At 68.4% G+C, this 17,823-nt stretch overlaps 1 protein-coding gene across 1 annotated transcript; it reads left to right on the plus strand.

Moving 5' to 3' along the window:
• Positions 1,468 to 17,613, plus strand: ABCA2 (ATP binding cassette subfamily A member 2; the record flags this gene model as incomplete). The annotated part of the gene is given in 41 exon segments (XM_018056274.1): positions 1,468 to 1,533; positions 4,998 to 5,091; positions 5,338 to 5,340; positions 6,035 to 6,146; positions 6,262 to 6,425; positions 6,670 to 6,797; positions 6,929 to 7,015; positions 7,291 to 7,509; positions 7,827 to 8,194; positions 8,400 to 8,559; positions 9,361 to 9,489; positions 9,578 to 9,745; positions 9,813 to 9,909; positions 10,109 to 10,282; positions 10,383 to 10,454; positions 10,457 to 10,484; positions 10,564 to 10,678; positions 10,827 to 11,017; positions 11,120 to 11,270; positions 11,345 to 11,549; positions 11,668 to 11,832; positions 11,921 to 12,101; positions 12,177 to 12,389; positions 12,467 to 12,663; positions 12,744 to 12,926; positions 13,081 to 13,265; positions 13,745 to 13,865; positions 14,109 to 14,345; positions 14,425 to 14,631; positions 14,853 to 14,955; positions 15,054 to 15,349; positions 15,420 to 15,633; positions 15,724 to 15,829; positions 15,927 to 16,038; positions 16,111 to 16,171; positions 16,252 to 16,426; positions 16,562 to 16,677; positions 16,761 to 16,908; positions 17,010 to 17,133; positions 17,248 to 17,380; positions 17,496 to 17,613. Coding segments are annotated over 41 exon segments (6,126 nt in total), but the record flags the coding sequence as incomplete, so codon positions are not given.

Raw genomic sequence — 17,823 nt, forward strand, 5'->3', positions numbered from 1 at the left:
TGCCAAGGCCCCAGGTGGGTGGGAGGCAGGTGGAAGCAGGAAGCTGCTGCCCTCCCCCTTGGCAGTGGCTTCCTGTCCTGACCTAGCCCCACGTTCTGACAGAGAAGGAAGTGTCCTCAGGCTGCGGGTGGAGGGAGGGGAGGAGGGGGGCAGGAGAGGGGGATGGATCCCCACCCCCTCCTGCCTGGCGCTCAGGTTAGAGCCTTCTCTGTGTAGCGCAGACTCAATACCACTTGGTTTGCCCCTCCCATTCACAAATTGGGAAACTGAGGTTAGGAGGAGCCCAGAGAAGTGCAAGGCAGGACGCTTCTTGCAGCAGGGGCGGGCCTGCCCTCTGCTGGCCTCCCTGGGAATGGGCCTCCCCACCAGGCTCAGCCCCCCCCAGGCGCTGCCCCAAGCCTGTGGGTGCACTGGCCCCAGAGACCCCATACAGAGGCTACAGTCACCTGCACCCACAGGGAGAGAAAGCAGCCCCTCACAGAGGGCGCAGCCTCAGCCTCCCCAGACACCAGCCTGCCTCGCCTGCACAGGGCGATTCTCTGGGTCCCTTCTCCCCCTGGCTGAGCCCAGGGAGCTGCAGCCCCCACGGAGCCCAGCCAGGGCCGCCCTGCCACGTGATCACCAAGCGGCTCACTCACAAGGAGCACAGGGAGGTCTTACAGGGGAAGGACAGCCTCCCTGCTGCCCTTCTCGCCCCCCGGGGTGCAGGTGGGGCTGCCCCCAGTCTGGCAGGAAAGCCAACTTTTTGAGCCTTTAGAGACATGCCCGCCCTGCACAGATAGGACCCGCATCCGAGGCTGCGCGCCCCCTCCCCAGGTATGGGTGACTGTCCCCCTCCAGCCCCCGAGCGCCCCGCGCGCTGGGATCTGGCTCTCAGGTTCAGATGAAATTCCTGCCATCGTCAGGCAGCCAGAGGTGGGGACCTGGTGGGGGGCGAGCAGCCCCCAGCATCCCCCGGGGGCCACGGGCCAGGGCCAGGGTCGACCTCGGAGCGCCTCTAAGGGAGGACTATTTCAGGGGGCCGGGGTGCTGCGCCTCGGCTCGGCGCCCCTGGGAGAAGAGCGCCCTGGGACTGAGTCGGGGGTCTCGGTGTACGTCTGGCCCTTGTGCGCACCACCTCAACGCCTAGCGGGAGGCGGGCAACCAGAAAGCCTCTGGTGGCGGGTCAGAGCTCCGGGAACCGCCCAAACGCCGGCGGGCAGGCGACCCGGCTCGGGCGGCGTGCGGAGGGCGCCCGCCGGCCCCTTTAAGCGGGGGCGGTGCGGGCGGGGGGCGGCGCGAGCCGCGGCCGCCGGGGCGGAGCCAGCGCCGAGCCGGTCCCGGAGGCTCGAGACCCCGCCCCGCGCGGGCGATGCCGAGCGGCGCGGCGGGCGGCGGGCGGCGGGCGGCGGGGCGCGCAGAGGAGCGGGCGGCGGGGCGCGCAGAGGAGCGGGCCGCGGCGCGGAGGCGGCGGAGCGCGGCCCCGCCATGGGCTTCCTGCACCAGCTGCAGCTGCTGCTCTGGAAGAACGTGACGCTGAAGCGCCGGAGCCCGGTGAGCGACCCCCCGCGCCGCGGGCCGGCGGGAGCCGGAGGCTGCGCGCACCGGGGCCGGCGGCGCGCTCCCCGCGCGCACGTGCGGCGGCCCGGCCGGGCGCGCGCGGACCCCAGGCGGGCGGGGCGGCGGGTGGTCGCCCCTTCCACGCCTGCCCTCGCCCCGGCCTCCGGAGAGGGGGCTCGGCTGTACCCGGCCCGCCGCCCTCGTCCGCTGACATTCGTGGAGCTCGGCTGAGTCACGGGGCGGGCGCCCTCCGCAACGCGCTCTCCCGGGCCAGCCTCAGGGCTGGAAGGTGGCCCGGGCCCCTGGGGGAGCGGGAGGCCCTGCTTCCTCCGGCAGAGGACCGGCTGGAGGTCTGGGTCCGGCTCAGAGGCGCTGCGGTCTCTGGGCCCAGCCCTGGCGCCCCTGCAGGGACCCTATCCCTCCTCCGGGCGCAGCCCTCTGTCCTTGGACAGGCGCCTCTCCTCGCGCACATCCACCGGCCCTCGCTCACGGGCTCGCGCCGCGTCCTCGCTGTGCCTGCCTCGGCCACCCAGGCCCTGCTGCACCCTTTTGTCCTTCGGGGCCCTCCTCCCTGAAGCGCTCCACTCTCCGCTCCCCCAACCCGGCCTCCCCCGCCCCCCCCCCCCCGGGGCTGGGTCCTGTGACTACCGTGCTCCCCAGCTCTCTGCCCTGTGCTTGAGGGTGCAGGGCACAGCAGCTGTCAGGGGCTGAAGCGCCAGTGAGGAGAGGGGCTGGGGCGGTGTGGGTGTCATCACTGCCACTGCTCCAGCCTTGGGAAGGGCAGGGGCATCTGCTGGCCTGCCCAGCTGGCACCAGCCACATCGCAGCGAGGCCTGGGCAGCTCGGGTTCTTGACAGGACACGGGATTTTCCAGGATGGGGCTCAGGGCAGGTTGGGGTCTGGAGATGGAACCTGAGGTGGAGGCATCCTCTCGCCCCTCTGGAGTTTGGGGGCTCCTGTCCCACCTGGCCCCAGGGCCCCTTGAGCCGACCTGCTCCTGCCTGGGCCCCTCCCTGAGAGGGGTTTCAAAGTGCACAGTGGGAAACCCAGACCTGCAGATGGGCAGGGTAGCCGTCATCACCCTGGCCTGGCAGGATTCCCCTGGGCACCTGGCCCTGGCAGGGAGCCAGGCTTGTGTTCGCTCGCTGCCCGTGGCGCCCGGGGCTGGCTGGCGCTGGGCTCATGGATCAGACCTGCAGCCTCTGGTGCTGCCTCCTCCGCTGCAGGGTTTGGGTCACCGGGGCCAGCAGGGTGGGGCCCTGGGGAGGGATTGAGACTGGACGTGGGCACGCGTCACTGTCAGCCCTTGAGTTCCTGGCAGGGAGGATGGGAGCTGGGAGCAGAGGCTCCCGTGAGGGCCCCAGCATCTCCTGGGGACCCCAAGGCTCAGGGAAGTGGGCACCTGGCAAGCAGGGGGGAGCTGCCCACTGACCTACACCCAGGAGTAGCCCCCGCATGTCAGGTTGGGCCTTCCCAGAGACTTCCTTGCCCTGCCCCATGGTGCCCCCAGGGATGGCTGAGCTTGTGGAGGTCCTTGGCTGTGGCCACAGCACGGCAGGAATTCTTCCTCCAGGGTGGCTGAGGCCTCGCTGGGCTCACGCCGGGGGCTGGGGCAGGCTAGGTGGCGGGCACACTCCTCCACTTTTCTGGGAGGGTCTTGGGCGTCACAGTCGGCTCCCTGGACTTGGCCGACAGAGGGTCTGCCTGCGTGCTTCACGCCTCACTGAGGGTGCATATGTGCCCTGGAGGAAGCCTGGTCTGGGGGGTCGGAACCAAGGATCTCTGTGCCCGGCTTGCTCCATCTTCCCAAGCTTTGCGCCTTGGTTTCTCCATCTGTCGGTGTGGACCTCGGTCTGGATACCGGTCTGTCCTGGGGCTTCTGGCTGCTCCTGGTGGGGGGACCAGGTCCCTGGAGTCGGGGGCAGCGCCTCCGTCCTCAGGCCTCACCTGTTCTCTTCTGGACTCAGCGGGAGGGGCCTGGAGGGGACACACGGCCGCTGGGTGGGGCACCCAGGTGGGGCTGACCCTGCACTGCCTGCCGTAACCAGATGCCCCTCTGGCCACCCGCCCGCCAAGCAGGCCTCCCTCCTCCCAGCAGCTCCTGTGCGGCCGTTGCTATAGCAATGAGGAGGCAGCGGGCCTGTCGCTGCAGTTACTCGAGGAGGTGCCCGGAGGCAGGGCGGGGGTGGGTGCGGCCGGCTCAGCGGCCGTGACCCCAGCCACTCGGTGTGCACACGGCAGGCACCTGTCCTGGTCCACATGCCTCCCGGGCGGGCCCCGGGCTGGCTGCTGGCTCAGGGCGGGGGTGGAGGCTGGCACGGGCTGGGGCGGGCGTGGGGCGCAGACACATGGCAGGGTGTTCCACACCACAGAGCCCTATTGTCAGCCCAGTAAACACAGCAGCGTCTGGCCCCGCCCTGGGGGACCAGGGCTTGGGCCCTGGGCCAGAGAGAGCGCCGCTGGGTCAGCACTCTGGTCAGTTTGGGATGGGGGTGAGGCTGAAGGAACCTTGGTGCCTCTGCAGAAGCTTAGTAGGGGTAGGGGTCAGGACGTGCCCTCGGGTGGGCCGGGGGCCCCCAAAGAGCAGCCAGCCCAAGGTCCGCCTCCCCCTTCCATGGTGCCCTCCCTGAGCCAGGAGGGGTGCAGGCGGGAATGGAGGGAAGTCTGGACCCCGGGCACTTCTTTACCGCTCCAGGCAGGTCCCAGCAGGGCTCACCTCAGTGCTCAGCCTGCAGCCGAGTTGCGCTGGGAACCCTGATCAGAGGCCCCAGGCAGGCAGGGCTGCGCCCACCCGAGCCACCTGGGGGCGGGGTGGGCCAGGGCAGGAGGCACCTGTGTCTCAGGGTCGAGGGGGGCTGTCAGACCCCTGACCAGGTCTTCCCGGAGGCTCAGGGCCCAGGGCTACAGCCAGGCCCTCCCCCGAACCAGGCCGCACCTTCTTAGGCGTTTGCGGGGGGGGGGGGGGGGGGGGGGGAGGGGGGGGGAGGGGCGGGGGGGAGATTGATGGCACTACAGCTGCAGGGAGGAGGGCTGACTCCGGGGACGGTGGGAGTCACAGCCCAGAGCAGACACTCCTGGATCCTCTGAGACCTTGCCCAGGCAGCCCTGCAGGCAGGCAAGGAGCTGGGCGGTGCGTGGGTCAGCGTGGACCGCCCGCTGCCTGATTCGCCCCTGCCAGCCTCCAGCGAGGTGCACCTGGACTGGGTGTGGAGACCCGGCTCGCTTGAGCCAGAGAACGCTGACCCTCTTCCCTTAAAGAGGCTCCGGAAGGGAGGGGCTGCGATTTCCGTGGGCTCGGGAGGCCTGGGTGGACCTGTGGCCCATGGCGGGCCATGCAGGGTTCGGTGGGGCTGGGCTGGCCCTGGGAGGGGTGGGTGTCTGTCTGTGAGGGAGAGGAGGGTTTGGGTGTGTCCTGTCCAGCCCTGGGCAGGTGGCCTCACTCCGCCCGCCCTTTCCAGTGGGTCTTGGCCTTCGAGATCTTCATCCCGCTCGTCCTGTTTTTCATCCTGCTGGGGCTTCGGCAGAAGAAGCCCACCATCTCTGTGAAGGAAGGTGAGGGGCTCCTGGGGCCCCGGCCGGGAGGGGCGGGCAGGCGGCCCTCACGGCGTCTCGCACACTCGTCGGCGTGCACACAGCTGCTCCCGGCACAGGGGTGCCTGTCCCCCGGCGCGGTCCCACGCCCCGCGCCTGGCCGGGCTGGGGTGCCCGCGGCGCTGGGCCTCACTGTCTCCTCTGTTCTGTTCTGCCCCTCCTCCCTGCCCTGCATGGTCTCTGTCCTCCTCCCGGGCCTGCACGCAGTCTGTAAGTGCGCGGTTACCCCCCCAGCTGGCCCGGGCATCCTCGGGAGCCCTGCGGGGCCTCCTGGTGAAGCTTGCGCCCTCCCCCGCCTCTCGCTTGCACTAACGGCGTCTCCTGGCCAGCTGGGTCCTGCAGGGCCCCTGCCTGCTGTCAGGAACAGCTGGCTTGGTGGGGTGGGGGTGGGGTGGTGGGAGGTCAAGGCTGGAGCCCCTGGACCTCAGTGGCTCCCCAGTCAGGCTTCCCAGTGTCATCCAGGGTGGGGTCGCCTGGCCCTAATGTGCAGGGCTGCAGCACCTGGCCGCTGTCCACTCAGACCTAGTGGGCTCCTGCGTTCACTCTACTAACCAGCTGGCCAGAGAGGTCAGAGGTCACTGCCCAGTAGGGGCCCCCTGTGCTCCTGAACCCTGGGGGCAGTGCTGCCTCATGTTCTTAGGGAAGCAGTCAGAGCGCTGGCCTTGGCTGGTGGAGGGAAGAGGGACGCTCTGGCAGTTGTGGGGAAGGGATGGTGAGATGCCCTTTGACCTCTGACCTGCCGGGGTCATCTGCACTAGAACACTCAGCCGTCTGTTTCCCGTCTGCTGCCTGCAGCTGCTTTTCTTCCTGACTTTCTCTAAATCTCTCTTCTCGACCTCTGTCTCTTCCCCTCCCCACCGACCGCGCCCCTCCCCGGCCCTGGGCCCTCTCGCCTGCCCCTCAGCCTTCTACACGGCGGCGCCCCTCACCTCCGCCGGCATCCTGCCAGTCATGCAGTCGCTGTGCCCCGACGGCCAGCGGGACGAGTTCGGCTTCCTTCAGTATGCCAACTCCACGTGAGTGCCCCGCCCCCGGCTGCCCCCGCCCCCGGCCTGGGCCCCGCCCCGCCCCGCCCCTGGCCGCCCCGCCCCGGGCCTGGCGGCCTGCGGGTGACGGCCAGTGGTGCTTCAGGGTCACACAGCTGCTGGAGCGCCTCAACCGCGTGGTGGAGGAGGGCAACCTGTTTGACCCGGCGAGGCCCAGCCTGGGCTCGGAGCTGGAGGCGCTGCGCCAGCACCTGGAGGCCCTCAGCGCCAGCCCGGACCCCTGGGACAGCCGCGCAGCCCGACCTGCAGGTGTGCCCGGGGGCAGAGCGGTGCCCGAGCCCGCGGTCAGCGGTCATTGGGGTTTGAAGCCGGGCTCGGGCGCTTCCTGCCGCGGGCTGCACGCCCACACCCCCGCCCGGCGCTCACCCGGAGCCTGCTGCCCTCACGGTGGCCAGCCACAGTGGGAGCTGCTGGGAGCTCAGCTCTGAGGCCCTTGGGGCTCTCTGGCCCCGGGCAGGGCCGGCCCTTCAGCCCTGTCCTTCTGTCTGTCCAGTGTCCTCCTTCTCTCTGGACTCAGTGGCCAGGGACCCGCGGGAGCTGCGGCGCTTCCTGACACAGAACCTGTCACTGCCTGATAGCGCGGCCCAGGCTCTGCTGGCTGCCCAGGTGGACCTGCCCGAGGTGAGGGCCGGGAGCCTCAGTGGGGCGCCTGTGTCTGCTCCTGGGAGCCCCCTGCCCTGGCCCTCCGCTGGCTCCCGTGGGGGTGCAGGGCTGGAGCCCCAGCAGCTGATCCATGACCCCCTCACGCTCAGGTCTATCGCCTGCTTTTTGGCCCTTCACCTGGCTTGGACGGGGGTTCAGGGCCCCCCAGGAATCAGCAGCCCCTGTTCCAGATGGAGGTGAGGGGCACACGCTGCCTGCTTCTGGGTGGGTGAAGAGAGGGCTCCCATTGAGGGCGAGGGGGTCCCCAGGAGTTGGTGGTTGTCCCAGGGAGGCAGGGTGGGAATGCGTCTCTCTCCCTCCCCCTGCCCCCACTTGCTGTTGCAGGACCTGGGTGACCTCGGACCCGGCCCGCTGGGCGGGGCAGGGTAAGGCCCTGGGCCGTGTGGGCCAGGCCTTTGGTATCCTCTTGGCTGAGGCTCCTTTCAGCCATTCCTCTGCACCCTGTCCCCAGGAGCTGCTGCTGGCCCCTGCCCTCCTGGAGCAGCTCACGTGCATGCCAGGCTCCAGGGAGCTGGGCCGGGTCCTCACTGTACCCCGGGGTCAGCAGACAGCGCTGCAGGGATACCGGGATGCGGTCTGCAGAGGGCAGGCTGCAGCACGTGCTCACCGTTTCTCGGGGCTGGCTGCTGAGCTCCGGAACCAACTGGATGCAGCCAAGATCGCCCAGCAGGTGAGGCCTGCCCGCCAGGCGGCCTGCAGATCTGGCACCTGGGCGGGGGGTGGGGATGTGCCAGGACTCCTCGGCGTCGCGGGGAGCGCCTGAGCCCGGGGCTCTGCCTGGCTGTCCTTGGGTCCCCTGCCTGGGCCTTCGATCCAGCCTGTCTCCCCGCCTCTGGTCGGCGCTCCTTGACCCCCAGGCTGCTCCCCTGCTTGCCTCCTGCGTCTCCTGCGGGTGTCCTCCCCGTTCCACGCTGACCTCAGCCTCCCGTGCAGAGCAGCCCCCAGACCCTGGGCCTGCGTCTGCCCACTCGCCCCGTTTCCCCTCAGCTGGGCCTGGACACCCCCAGTGGCTCTGCTGCCCCACAGCAGCCACCACCCCCACCGCGGCTGCAGGCGCTCCTGGAGGACCTGCTGGACGCCCAGAAGGTCCTGCGGGACGTGGACGTCCTCTCAGCCCTTGCCCTGCTGCTGCCTCAGGGCGCCTGCGCAGGCCGGGCTTCTGGGCCCGCAGCCAGTGGCCCTGGTGGGGTGGCCAACAGCACCGGGGCTGGGGCAGGCCCCAGCTCCAACAGCACGGCTGAGGAGGGGGCCCCGTCCGCTGCAGCCCCGGCCCCCTCGGACGCGCTGCAGGGCCAGTGCTCAGCTTTCGTGCAGCTCTGGGCCGGCCTGCAGCCCATCCTGTGTGGCAACAACCGGTAGGTGGGTGGCAGGGGCAGGGTGAGGAGGCCGGGGGTTGCTGGGCCTGCCCCCAGGTCTGGCTCTGATGCCCCCTCCCTGGTCCCGGTCCACGGACCCCTACTCCATGCCAATCGTTTGATGCCTGCACCCGCTTGGAAGCCCTGCGCCCACCCCTCCCTGCCGATGCCCCGTCCCACCTCGAGTCTCACCTGCTTGCCCCAGCACCATCGAGCCCGAGGCGCTTCGAAGGGGCAACATGAGCTCCCTGGGCTTCACGAGCAAGGAGCAGCGGAACCTGGGCCTCCTCGTGCACCTCATGACCAGCAACCCCAAGATCCTGTACGCGCCCGCGGGCTCTGAGGCAGACCGTGTCATCCTCAAGGTGTGTGCCTCAGGCTGCCCATGTTCTCTGGGGCAGGAACTGAGGGAGCTGGGCAGAGGGTTCTGCAGGCTGGGGACGCCAGTGGTGTGGGGGGGTGGCGGTTGGTAGAATTGGCACGAGAGGGGTGCAGCCCTGGCTCTTGAGAACTCCGGGGCTTGGCTTTCTGGGTGAGGGGACCTGGGAGCAAGCCCTAGGTGCAGGGGCACTTTGAAGGCTGCCTTGAGGGTGCGCCGCCTGGCTGAGCACAGCCAGGGCTGGGCAGTACTGGTGAGGACAGAGGGGGCTGCAGGCAGAGACCCTGCAGAGCGTTGTCCGGGTGAGATTGGGCAGGGCAGCTGCGTGGTTTGGGGCCAGCTGAGAGCACGGTGTCCGTGGCCCTCCCAGGTTGCAGTCTGGAAGAAGTAGAAACCAGGGCTGGAGATGGCCCAGGAAGGGGAGGGGCTGTGGAGGGGGTCCCTAGGATGAGCGTGGGGGGAGATGAGGGCCAAGTGTCAGGACCACTTGGGACATATGTGGAGGGGTCCCACAAAGGGGCAGGGAAGACACCACTGGTGGCAGGGAGTGGGGAGGCTGTGCTTTCCTGGGAGCCGGGCAGAGGGGGTCTCAGGGGAGGCACTGAGCAGAGGCCTGGGAGGGAAGGCCTTGGAGCTTCCAGGGGCCATCTGGCCAGACCTAGATTGGTGGTTGGTGGGGACTGGCCAGTGGGTGGCCTCCAGCCAGGGAGCGAGGTAAGGAGTGAGAACCCCCCTTGCTGGCTGGGGTCCTTCCATGAGCCCCATGCTCTGCCCTCACGCTCTGCAGGCCAATGAGACCTTCGCCCTTGTCGGCAACGTGACTCACTATGCCCAGGTGTGGCTCAACATCTCAGCGGAGATCCGCAGCTACCTGGAGCAGGGAAGGCTGCAGCAACACCTGCGCTGGCTGCAGCAGGTGCTGGGGGCTGCGCTGGGGTGGGTGTGGCAAGGGCCCACCTTGGCTAGCCCAGGCCACCCTCTGAACCGGTCTCCCCCTCCCCCAGTACGTGGCCGAGCTGCGGCAGCACCCGGAGGCCCTGAGCCTGTTGCCCGAGGAGCTGCCACCTGCCCTGCGCCAGGACAACTTCTCACTGCCCAACGGCTCGGTCCTCTTGCAGCAGCTGGACACCATCGACAATGCGGCCTGCGGCTGGATCCAGTTCATGTCCAAGGTGGGTGGGTAGGCCCCACAGGGCCCTGCGGGTGCCCAGGCCACCTCTCAGGACACTCCTCTCCTAGGTGAGTGTGGACATCTTCAAGGGTTTTCCAGATGAGGAGAGCATTGTCAACTACACCCTTAACCAGGCCTACCAGGATAATGTCACCGTATTCGCTAGTGAGCCAGCCCCCTGGGCAGGTCCCCAGCCCGGGTCCCCCGCCTCTCCCCTGCCCTAGACCTACCCCTTTATGGTCGGTCACCGGCCCCGCCCCCACCCCTCGGCCCCGCCCTCACCCCTCGGCCCGCCCTCCCTCTCCCCTCCTCGGCCCCGCCCCTCATCTCCCCTTCCTCTGCCCCGCCCCTCCTCCTGTCCCAGGTGTGATCTTCCAGACCCGCAAGGACGGTTCCTTGCCGCCCCACGTGCACTACAAGATCCGCCAGAATTCAAGCTTCACGGAGAAAACCAACGAGATCCGCCGGGCCTACTGGCGGCCGGGGCCCAACACCGGCGGCCGCTTCTACTTTCTATATGGCTTCGTTTGGATCCAGGGTGAGGGCCGACCTTGGGGCCGCGGGGAGGGGGGGAGGGGGGGCGGGGGGCGGGGCACGGCCTCCGCTGACCACCATCCTCTTGCTCCTCCCACCCGCAGACATGATGGAGCGCGCCATCATCGACACCTTCGTGGGCCACGACGTGGTGGAGCCCGGCAACTACGTGCAGATGTTCCCTATCCCTGCTACACACGGGACGAGTGAGTGCAGATGGAGCGCTGGGCGAGCGCTGGGCGCCTGGTCCGCCGGCCTCCGCCTCACGCCCCTCCCTCCCCCCAGCTTTCTGTTTGTCATCGAGCACATGATGCCTCTCTGCATGGTGATCTCCTGGGTCTACTCTGTGGCTATGACCATTCAGCACATCGTGGCCGAGAAGGAGCACCGGCTGAAGGAGGTGGGAGGAGGGGAAGAGGGGAGGGAGGAGGGGAGAGGGGAGGGAGGAGGGGGAAGAGGGGAGGGAGGAGGGGGAAGAGGGGAGGGCTGGAGGCGGAGGGGCGATGGAGACAGGTGAGAGGCGGAGAGGAGAGCCCTGCCCCCCACAGGTGATGAAGACCATGGGCCTGAACAACGCGGTGCACTGGGTGGCCTGGTTCATCACGGGCTGCGTGCAGCTCTCCATCTCGGTGACGGCGCTGACCGCCATACTCAAGTACGGCCAGGTCCTTGCCCACAGCCACGTGCTCATCATCTGGCTCTTCCTGGCTGTCTACGCGGTGGCCACCATCATGTTCTGGTGGGTGCTGTGTGGCAGCAGCGGGCTGGAGGGCGGGCTTGCCTCGAGTAAGCACCCAGGACTCGGGTGTGGTTGACGGCGCGTGGCCCTGCCTGCCCCCAGCTTCCTGGTGTCCGTGCTGTACTCCAAGGCCAAGCTGGCCTCGGCCTGCGGCGGCATCATCTACTTCCTGAGCTACGTGCCCTACATGTACGTGGCTATCCGTGAGGAGGTGGCCCACGACAAGATCACCGCCTTCGAGAAGTGCATCGCGGTGAGGGTCGCGCGGGTGGCCCAGGCCTGGGGGTGCCGGCCTCCCTGCCTGCACTGACACTGCTGTCCCCTCAGTCCCTGATGTCCACGACGGCCTTCGGCCTGGGCTCCAAGTACTTCGCCCTGTACGAGGTGGCGGGCGTGGGCATCCAGTGGCACACCTTCAGCCAGTCCCCGGTGGAGGGGGACGACTTCAACCTGCTCTTGGCTGTCGCCATGCTGATGGTGGACGCGGTCGTCTACGGGGTGCTCACGTGGTACATTGAGGCTGTGCACCCAGGTACCGAGCCCTTTGGAGGGGAGGGGAACAGGAGAAGGGGGCTGTCTCTGGGGGGACACAGGGCCTGGGGGGGGGTCGGTGACCCCAGGCCCTGGGTCAGCCTCCCCTCTCCCCATAGGCATGTACGGGCTGCCCCGGCCCTGGTACTTCCCACTGCAGAAATCCTACTGGCTGGGCAGCGGGCGGACGGAGGCATGGGAGTGGAACTGGCCGTGGGCGCGCGCCCCCCGCCTCAGCGTCATGGAAGAGGATCAAGCCTGCGCCATGGAGAGCCGGCGCTCGGGTGAGTGGACACCAGGGTGGGGACTGGGGCAGTTGCTGACTTTGAGGGGCTGAGGACATCCTTGGTGCTGACTTTGGCCCCGGTGCAGAGGAGACCCGGGGCATGGAGGAGGAACCCACCCACCTGCCGCTGGTGGTCTGCGTGGACAAGCTCACCAAAGTCTATAAGAACGACAAGAAGCTGGCTTTGAACAAGCTGAGCCTCAACCTCTATGAGAACCAGGTCGTGTCCTTCCTGGGCCACAACGGGGCTGGCAAGACCACCACCATGTGCGTGGCGGGAGGGGGGGGTGGCAGGGAGGGCTCCCTTCAGGAGGTGGGGCCGTGACCTTACCTGTCTACCAGGTCTATCCTCACCGGCCTATTCCCACCTACGTCGGGCTCAGCCACCATCTATGGGCACGACATCCGCACAGAGATGGACGAGATCCGCAAGAACCTGGGCATGTGTCCCCAGCACAACGTGCTCTTCGACCGGCTCACGGTGGAGGAGCACCTCTGGTTCTACTCGAGGCTCAAGAGCATGGCCCAGGAGGAAATCCGCAAGGAGACGGACAAGTGGGTGGGGCTTGGGCGGGACGGAGGCTGCAGGCAGCAGCACCCCACCCCGCGGCTCACCTCCCATCTGCCCTCAGGATGATCGAGGACCTGGAGCTCTCCAACAAACGGCACTCGCTGGTGCAGACGCTGTCCGGCGGCATGAAGCGCAAGCTCTCGGTGGCCATCGCCTTCGTGGGCGGCTCCCGGGCCATCATTCTAGATGAGCCCACGGCCGGCGTGGACCCCTATGCGCGCCGCGCCATCTGGGACCTGATCCTGAAGTACAAGCCAGGTGAGCGGCTGCTGAGGGTGGGGAGAGCAGCCCCCTGCCCGGCCCCACCTGGCCGCCCCTCTGATCCCCGTCTCCCCCAGGCCGCACGATCCTCCTGTCCACCCACCACATGGACGAGGCTGACCTGCTTGGGGACCGCATTGCCATCATCTCCCACGGGAAGCTCAAGTGCTGCGGCTCGCCTCTCTTCCTCAAGGGCGCCTACGGGGACGGCTACCGCCTCACGTTGGTCAAGCGGCCTGCCGAGCCAGGGGGCCCCCAAGGTCTGTGCGGAAGCCACCTGCCCCAGACTCCTCCTCAAGACCAGTGAGGTTGAGGGGCTGGGCTCTCACCATTGCCCAGTGGGCCCAGGATGCTAGCTGGGCCTGGCCCACCCTCTCCCCCAGCCCCTGAGTGAAGCCCTCCCTACCCTCCCAGAGCCAGGGCTGACAGCCAGCCCCCCAGGTCCGGCCCAGCTGAGCAGCTGTTCCGAGTCCCAGGTTTCCCAGTTCATCCGCAAACATGTGGCCTCCTGCCTGCTGGTCTCCGACACCAGCACCGAGCTCTCCTACATCCTGCCCAGCGAGGCAGCCAAGAAGGGGGCCTTTGAGCGCCTCTTTCAGGTGTGTGAGTCTGGGCTGGGCTGATGGAGGAGGTGGGCTTGAGGTCTGTAAGAAGTGGGGGAGGTGGAGGAGGTGTGTTCAGCAGAAGAGGCAGGCAGGCCTGGGCTCAGGGGTGGGGCCAGCAGGGGGCGGGACTGGTGGAGGAAGCAGGACTGGGCTCGGGGGCAGGGCCACTGGATGGGCGGAGCCACTGGAGGGGGCGGGGGTGGGACGGGGCCAGTAGAGGAGGAAGGTCTGGTGGAGGAGGCAGGACTGGGCTCGGGGGCGGGCCGGCGGAGTGGGCGGGCCTGGTGGAGGAGGCAGGACTGGGCTCGGGGCGGGGCCAGCGGGGGGCGGGACTGGTAGAGGCAGGACTGGTCTCTGGGACTGGGGCAGAACTGGGGCGGGGCCAGTAGAGGAGGCGGGGCTGCCCAAGAGGTGGGCACCGCCTGCCCTGCAGCCACCCCCTGTGAGGTGGGCCTCACGCAGCTCTTCCACAGCACCTGGAGCACAGTCTGGACGCACTGCACCTGAGCAGTTTTGGGCTGATGGACACGACACTGGAGGAAGTGTTCCTTAAGGTGTCGGAGGAGGACCAGTCGCTGGAGAACAGTGAGGCAGGTGAGACTCCAGAGCTGCTGATCAGCTCTGCCCCCATCCCCTGGTTCCGCCAGCTCTGAGCGTGAGCCTTAGGGTTGTCACTCTTACCCTGTCTCTGGGGGCCAAGGGTTTTAGGTGGGAACAGGCAGCCAGGAGGCCCCAGGGTCAGGCTGGGGCTGGTGCCTGGGGTGGGTGGGTGAGTGTGGAGGCCTGCAGGTGAAGGCTGCCCTGAGCCCCCACGCGTCTCCCCTGGCCCCTCTGCAGATGTGAAAGAGTCCAGGAAAGATGTGTTACCAGGGGCTGCGGACCCGGTATCCGGGGAAGGTCCTGCCAGCAACCTGGCGCGGTGCGCGGAGCTGGCCCAGTCACAGGCGTCGCTGCAGTCTGCATCCTCGGTGGGCTCTGCCCGTGGTGACGAGGGGGCTGGATACACCGATGTCTACAGCGACTACCGCCCTCTCTGTGACAACTTGCAGGACCCTGACAATGTCAGCTTGCAAGGTGGGGGCTGTGGGATACAGCTAGGAGGGTCCCTGGAGGGTGGAGCGGGGCCCATGCTCAGCTCCTGCCTCCTGTGCAGAGGCAGAGGCGGAGACCCTCACGCGGGTCGGCCAGGGCAGCCGCAAGCTGGAGGGCTGGTGGCTGAAGGTGCGCCAGTTCCACGGGCTCCTGGTGAAGCGCTTCCACTGTGCCCGGCGCAACTCCAAGGCACTGTCCTCTCAGATCCTGCTCCCCGCCTTCTTCGTCTGCGTGGCTATGACCGTGGCGCTCTCTGTCCCAGAGATCGGTAAGGCTGCCTGGCCAGGCACCCGGACATCCACCTGCTTGGGAGCCATGTGGGGGGTGCCCTGGGCATGGTAGCTGAGGCTAGTGGGCACCCTCTGGGGTTCCTTTGGGGTGCAGACTCCAAGCTTGGGACCCCTGTGGGTACTAGGAAGAGGGGACCTGGGCCGTGAGGGGCTGGCAGGCTGTAGGAACTTGCTCAGGCTTCTCCGTGTTTCCCGCCAGGCGACCTGCCCCCGCTGGTCCTGTCCCCCTCTCAGTACCACAACTACACGCAGCCCCGTGGCAACTTCATCCCCTATGCCAACGAGGAACGCCGGGAATACCGGTGAGCTGGCAGCGGGGCCACCGTGGGGCGCGGGGGCTAGTGCAGGGGCTGGGGGGGCTGACCTGACCCCCACCTGGACTTGCTCTTTGCTTTTCCAGCTTGCGACTGTCCCCCGATGCCGGGCCCCAGCAGCTGGTGGGCACCTTCAGGCTGCCATCGGGTGTGGGAGCCACCTGTGTGCTCAAGTCTCCGGCCAACGGCTCGCTGGGGCCCACGCTGAACCTGAGCAGCGGTGAGTCGCGCCTGCTGGCCGCACGGTTCTTCGACAGCATGTGCTTGGAGTCCTTCACCCAGGGGCTGCCGCTGTCCAACTTCGTGCCGCCCCCACCCTCGCCCGCCCCGTCCGACTCCCCTGTGACCCTGGACGAGGACCTGCTGCCCACCTCCGGGTCAGGTACTGGCTAGTGGGGCTGCCTGGGGCTCGGGAAAGTGGGGGCCAGGCTGACTGTGCGCTCTGCCTGCAGAGAACTGGACCTCGGCGCCCTCCCTTCCACACCTGGTGCGGGAGCCCGTCCGCTGTACCTGTTCTGGGCAGGGCACTGGCTTCTCCTGCCCGGGCGGTGTGGGTGGGCACCCACCCCAGATGCGGGTGGTCACGGGTGACATTCTGACTGACATCACGGGCCACAACGTCTCCGAGTACCTGCTCTTCACCTCTGACCGCTTCCGGCTGCACCGGTGAGCAGAGGGGAGGGATGCGCCGGCCATGGATGGGGAGCGGACCCCCATTGCCCGCCCGGCCTCACAGGTGGTCGGCTTGCCACCCAGGTACGGGGCCATCACCTTTGGCAACGTCCAAAAGTCCATCCCAGCCTCATTTGGGGCCCGAGCCCCGGCTATGGTGCGGAGGATCGCAGTACGCAGGGCTGCCCAGGTGAGCCCCGCTCAGCCCTGGGCCCGGCCGTGTCCCGCCCTCGCCCAAGGTCTGCAGGGACGACAGGCTCTGGGGGTCTCTCTGTGTTCCCCCGCAGGTTTTCTACAACAACAAGGGCTACCACAGCATGCCCACCTACCTCAACAGCCTCAACAACGCCATCCTGCGTGCCAACCTGCCCAAGAGCAAGGGCAGCCCTGCGGCCTACGGTGGGTGAGCGGGGCAGGGCGGGGTGGGCCTGCAGGGGCAGAGCAGGTCCTGAGGCTGCCCCTGTCCTGCAGGCATCACCGTCACCAACCACCCGATGAACAAGACAAGTGCCAGCCTCTCTCTGGATTACCTGTAGGTGCGGGCGGGGGTGGGGGCGGGGCGCTGCCGCGGGACCGCGTGCCGGGCAGGGCTGAGGGCCTCCTCGCCCCCAGGCTGCAGGGCACCGACGTAGTCATCGCCATCTTCATCATCGTGGCCATGTCCTTCGTGCCGGCCAGCTTCGTGGTCTTTCTGGTGGCCGAGAAGTCCACCAAGGCCAAGCACCTGCAGTTTGTCAGCGGCTGCAACCCCGTCATCTACTGGCTGGCCAACTACGTGTGGGACATGGTGTGCCCCCAGACCCCCGGCCCTCCCCCGTGCCCCCGCCCCTCGCTGGGCCCCCCGTCCTGCCCTCGGGACCCTTGCCCCTGTCCCCAGGCCGCTCCACCTCTGGCCCCTCACCTGCCACCCCTGCTCCGATAGCTCAACTACCTGGTCCCGGCCACCTGCTGCGTCCTCATCCTGTTCGTGTTCGACCTGCCGGCCTACACTTCCCCCACCAACTTCCCGGCTGTGCTCTCCCTGTTCCTGCTCTACGGGTAAGGTGGCGATGGTGGGGGCGCGGGGGGGGGGGGGTGCAGGGGCGGGCGGCTCAGTGACGCCGCCTGGCTGCCGCCCGCAGGTGGTCCATCACACCCATCATGTACCCGGCCTCCTTCTGGTTTGAGGTTCCCAGCTCGGCCTATGTGTTTCTCATTGTCATCAACCTCTTCATCGGCATCACTGCCACCGTGGCCACCTTCCTGCTGCAGCTCTTTGAGCATGACAAGGTGGGCCAGGGTGGCGGGGTGGGGGATGGCAGGGCAGGGCTGAGGCTGGACACCTGAGGTGCCGTGACACCTCCCCCCCCACCCCGGCCGTGACCCTCCAGGACCTGAAGGTTGTCAACAGTTACCTGAAGAGCTGCTTCCTCATCTTCCCCAACTACAACCTGGGCCACGGGCTGATGGAGATGGCGTACAACGAGTACCTCAACGAGTACTACGCCAAGATCGGTGAGGCTGCGGGGCTGATGGCGCGGCCCCTGGTTCGGGGGGCCTAGGCGGGCTCCAGGCCTCGGGGTGAGCGGGTGCTCCCGAGGCCCCGGCCCTGAGCCAGCTGCCCCACAGGCCAGGTTGACAAGATGAAGTCTCCCTTTGAGTGGGACATCGTCACCAGGGGCCTGGTGGCCATGACCGTCGAGGGCTTTGTGGGCTTCCTCCTGACCATCATGTGTCAGTACAACTTTCTGCGGCAGCCGCAGTGAGTGCCACGGCCCTGCGGGTGGGGGCGGGGCTGGGCACTGCCCTCTGGCGTGACCCCGGCGCTCGGGCACCAGGCGGCGTCAGCCACGCGCTAACCCCACCCCGCCCCCCAGGCGCATGCCCGTGTCCACGAAGCCCGTGGAGGACGACGTGGACGTGGCCAGCGAGCGGCAGCGAGTGCTCAGGGGAGATGCAGACAACGACATGGTCAAAATCGAGAACCTGACCAAGGTGGGCCCTGGGCGGCTGGGGGCAGGGCCGGGGTGGCGTTGCGGGGGGCTCCTGGGGGGCGGGCCCAGGCAGGCGGGGGGGCCTGGCTGGGAGGCGGGGCCTGGGCAGGCGGGGGGGGGGGCTTGGCGGCGGGGCGGGGCCTGGGGCAAAGGGGGCCGGGCCGGGGGCGGGCCGGGCCGGGCCGGGGCCTGGTCGGGGCGGGCCTGGGTA

This window comes from Capra hircus, chromosome 11 (assembly GCF_001704415.2).
Source record: "Capra hircus breed San Clemente chromosome 11, ASM170441v1, whole genome shotgun sequence".
Lineage (NCBI taxonomy): Eukaryota > Metazoa > Chordata > Mammalia > Artiodactyla > Bovidae > Capra > Capra hircus.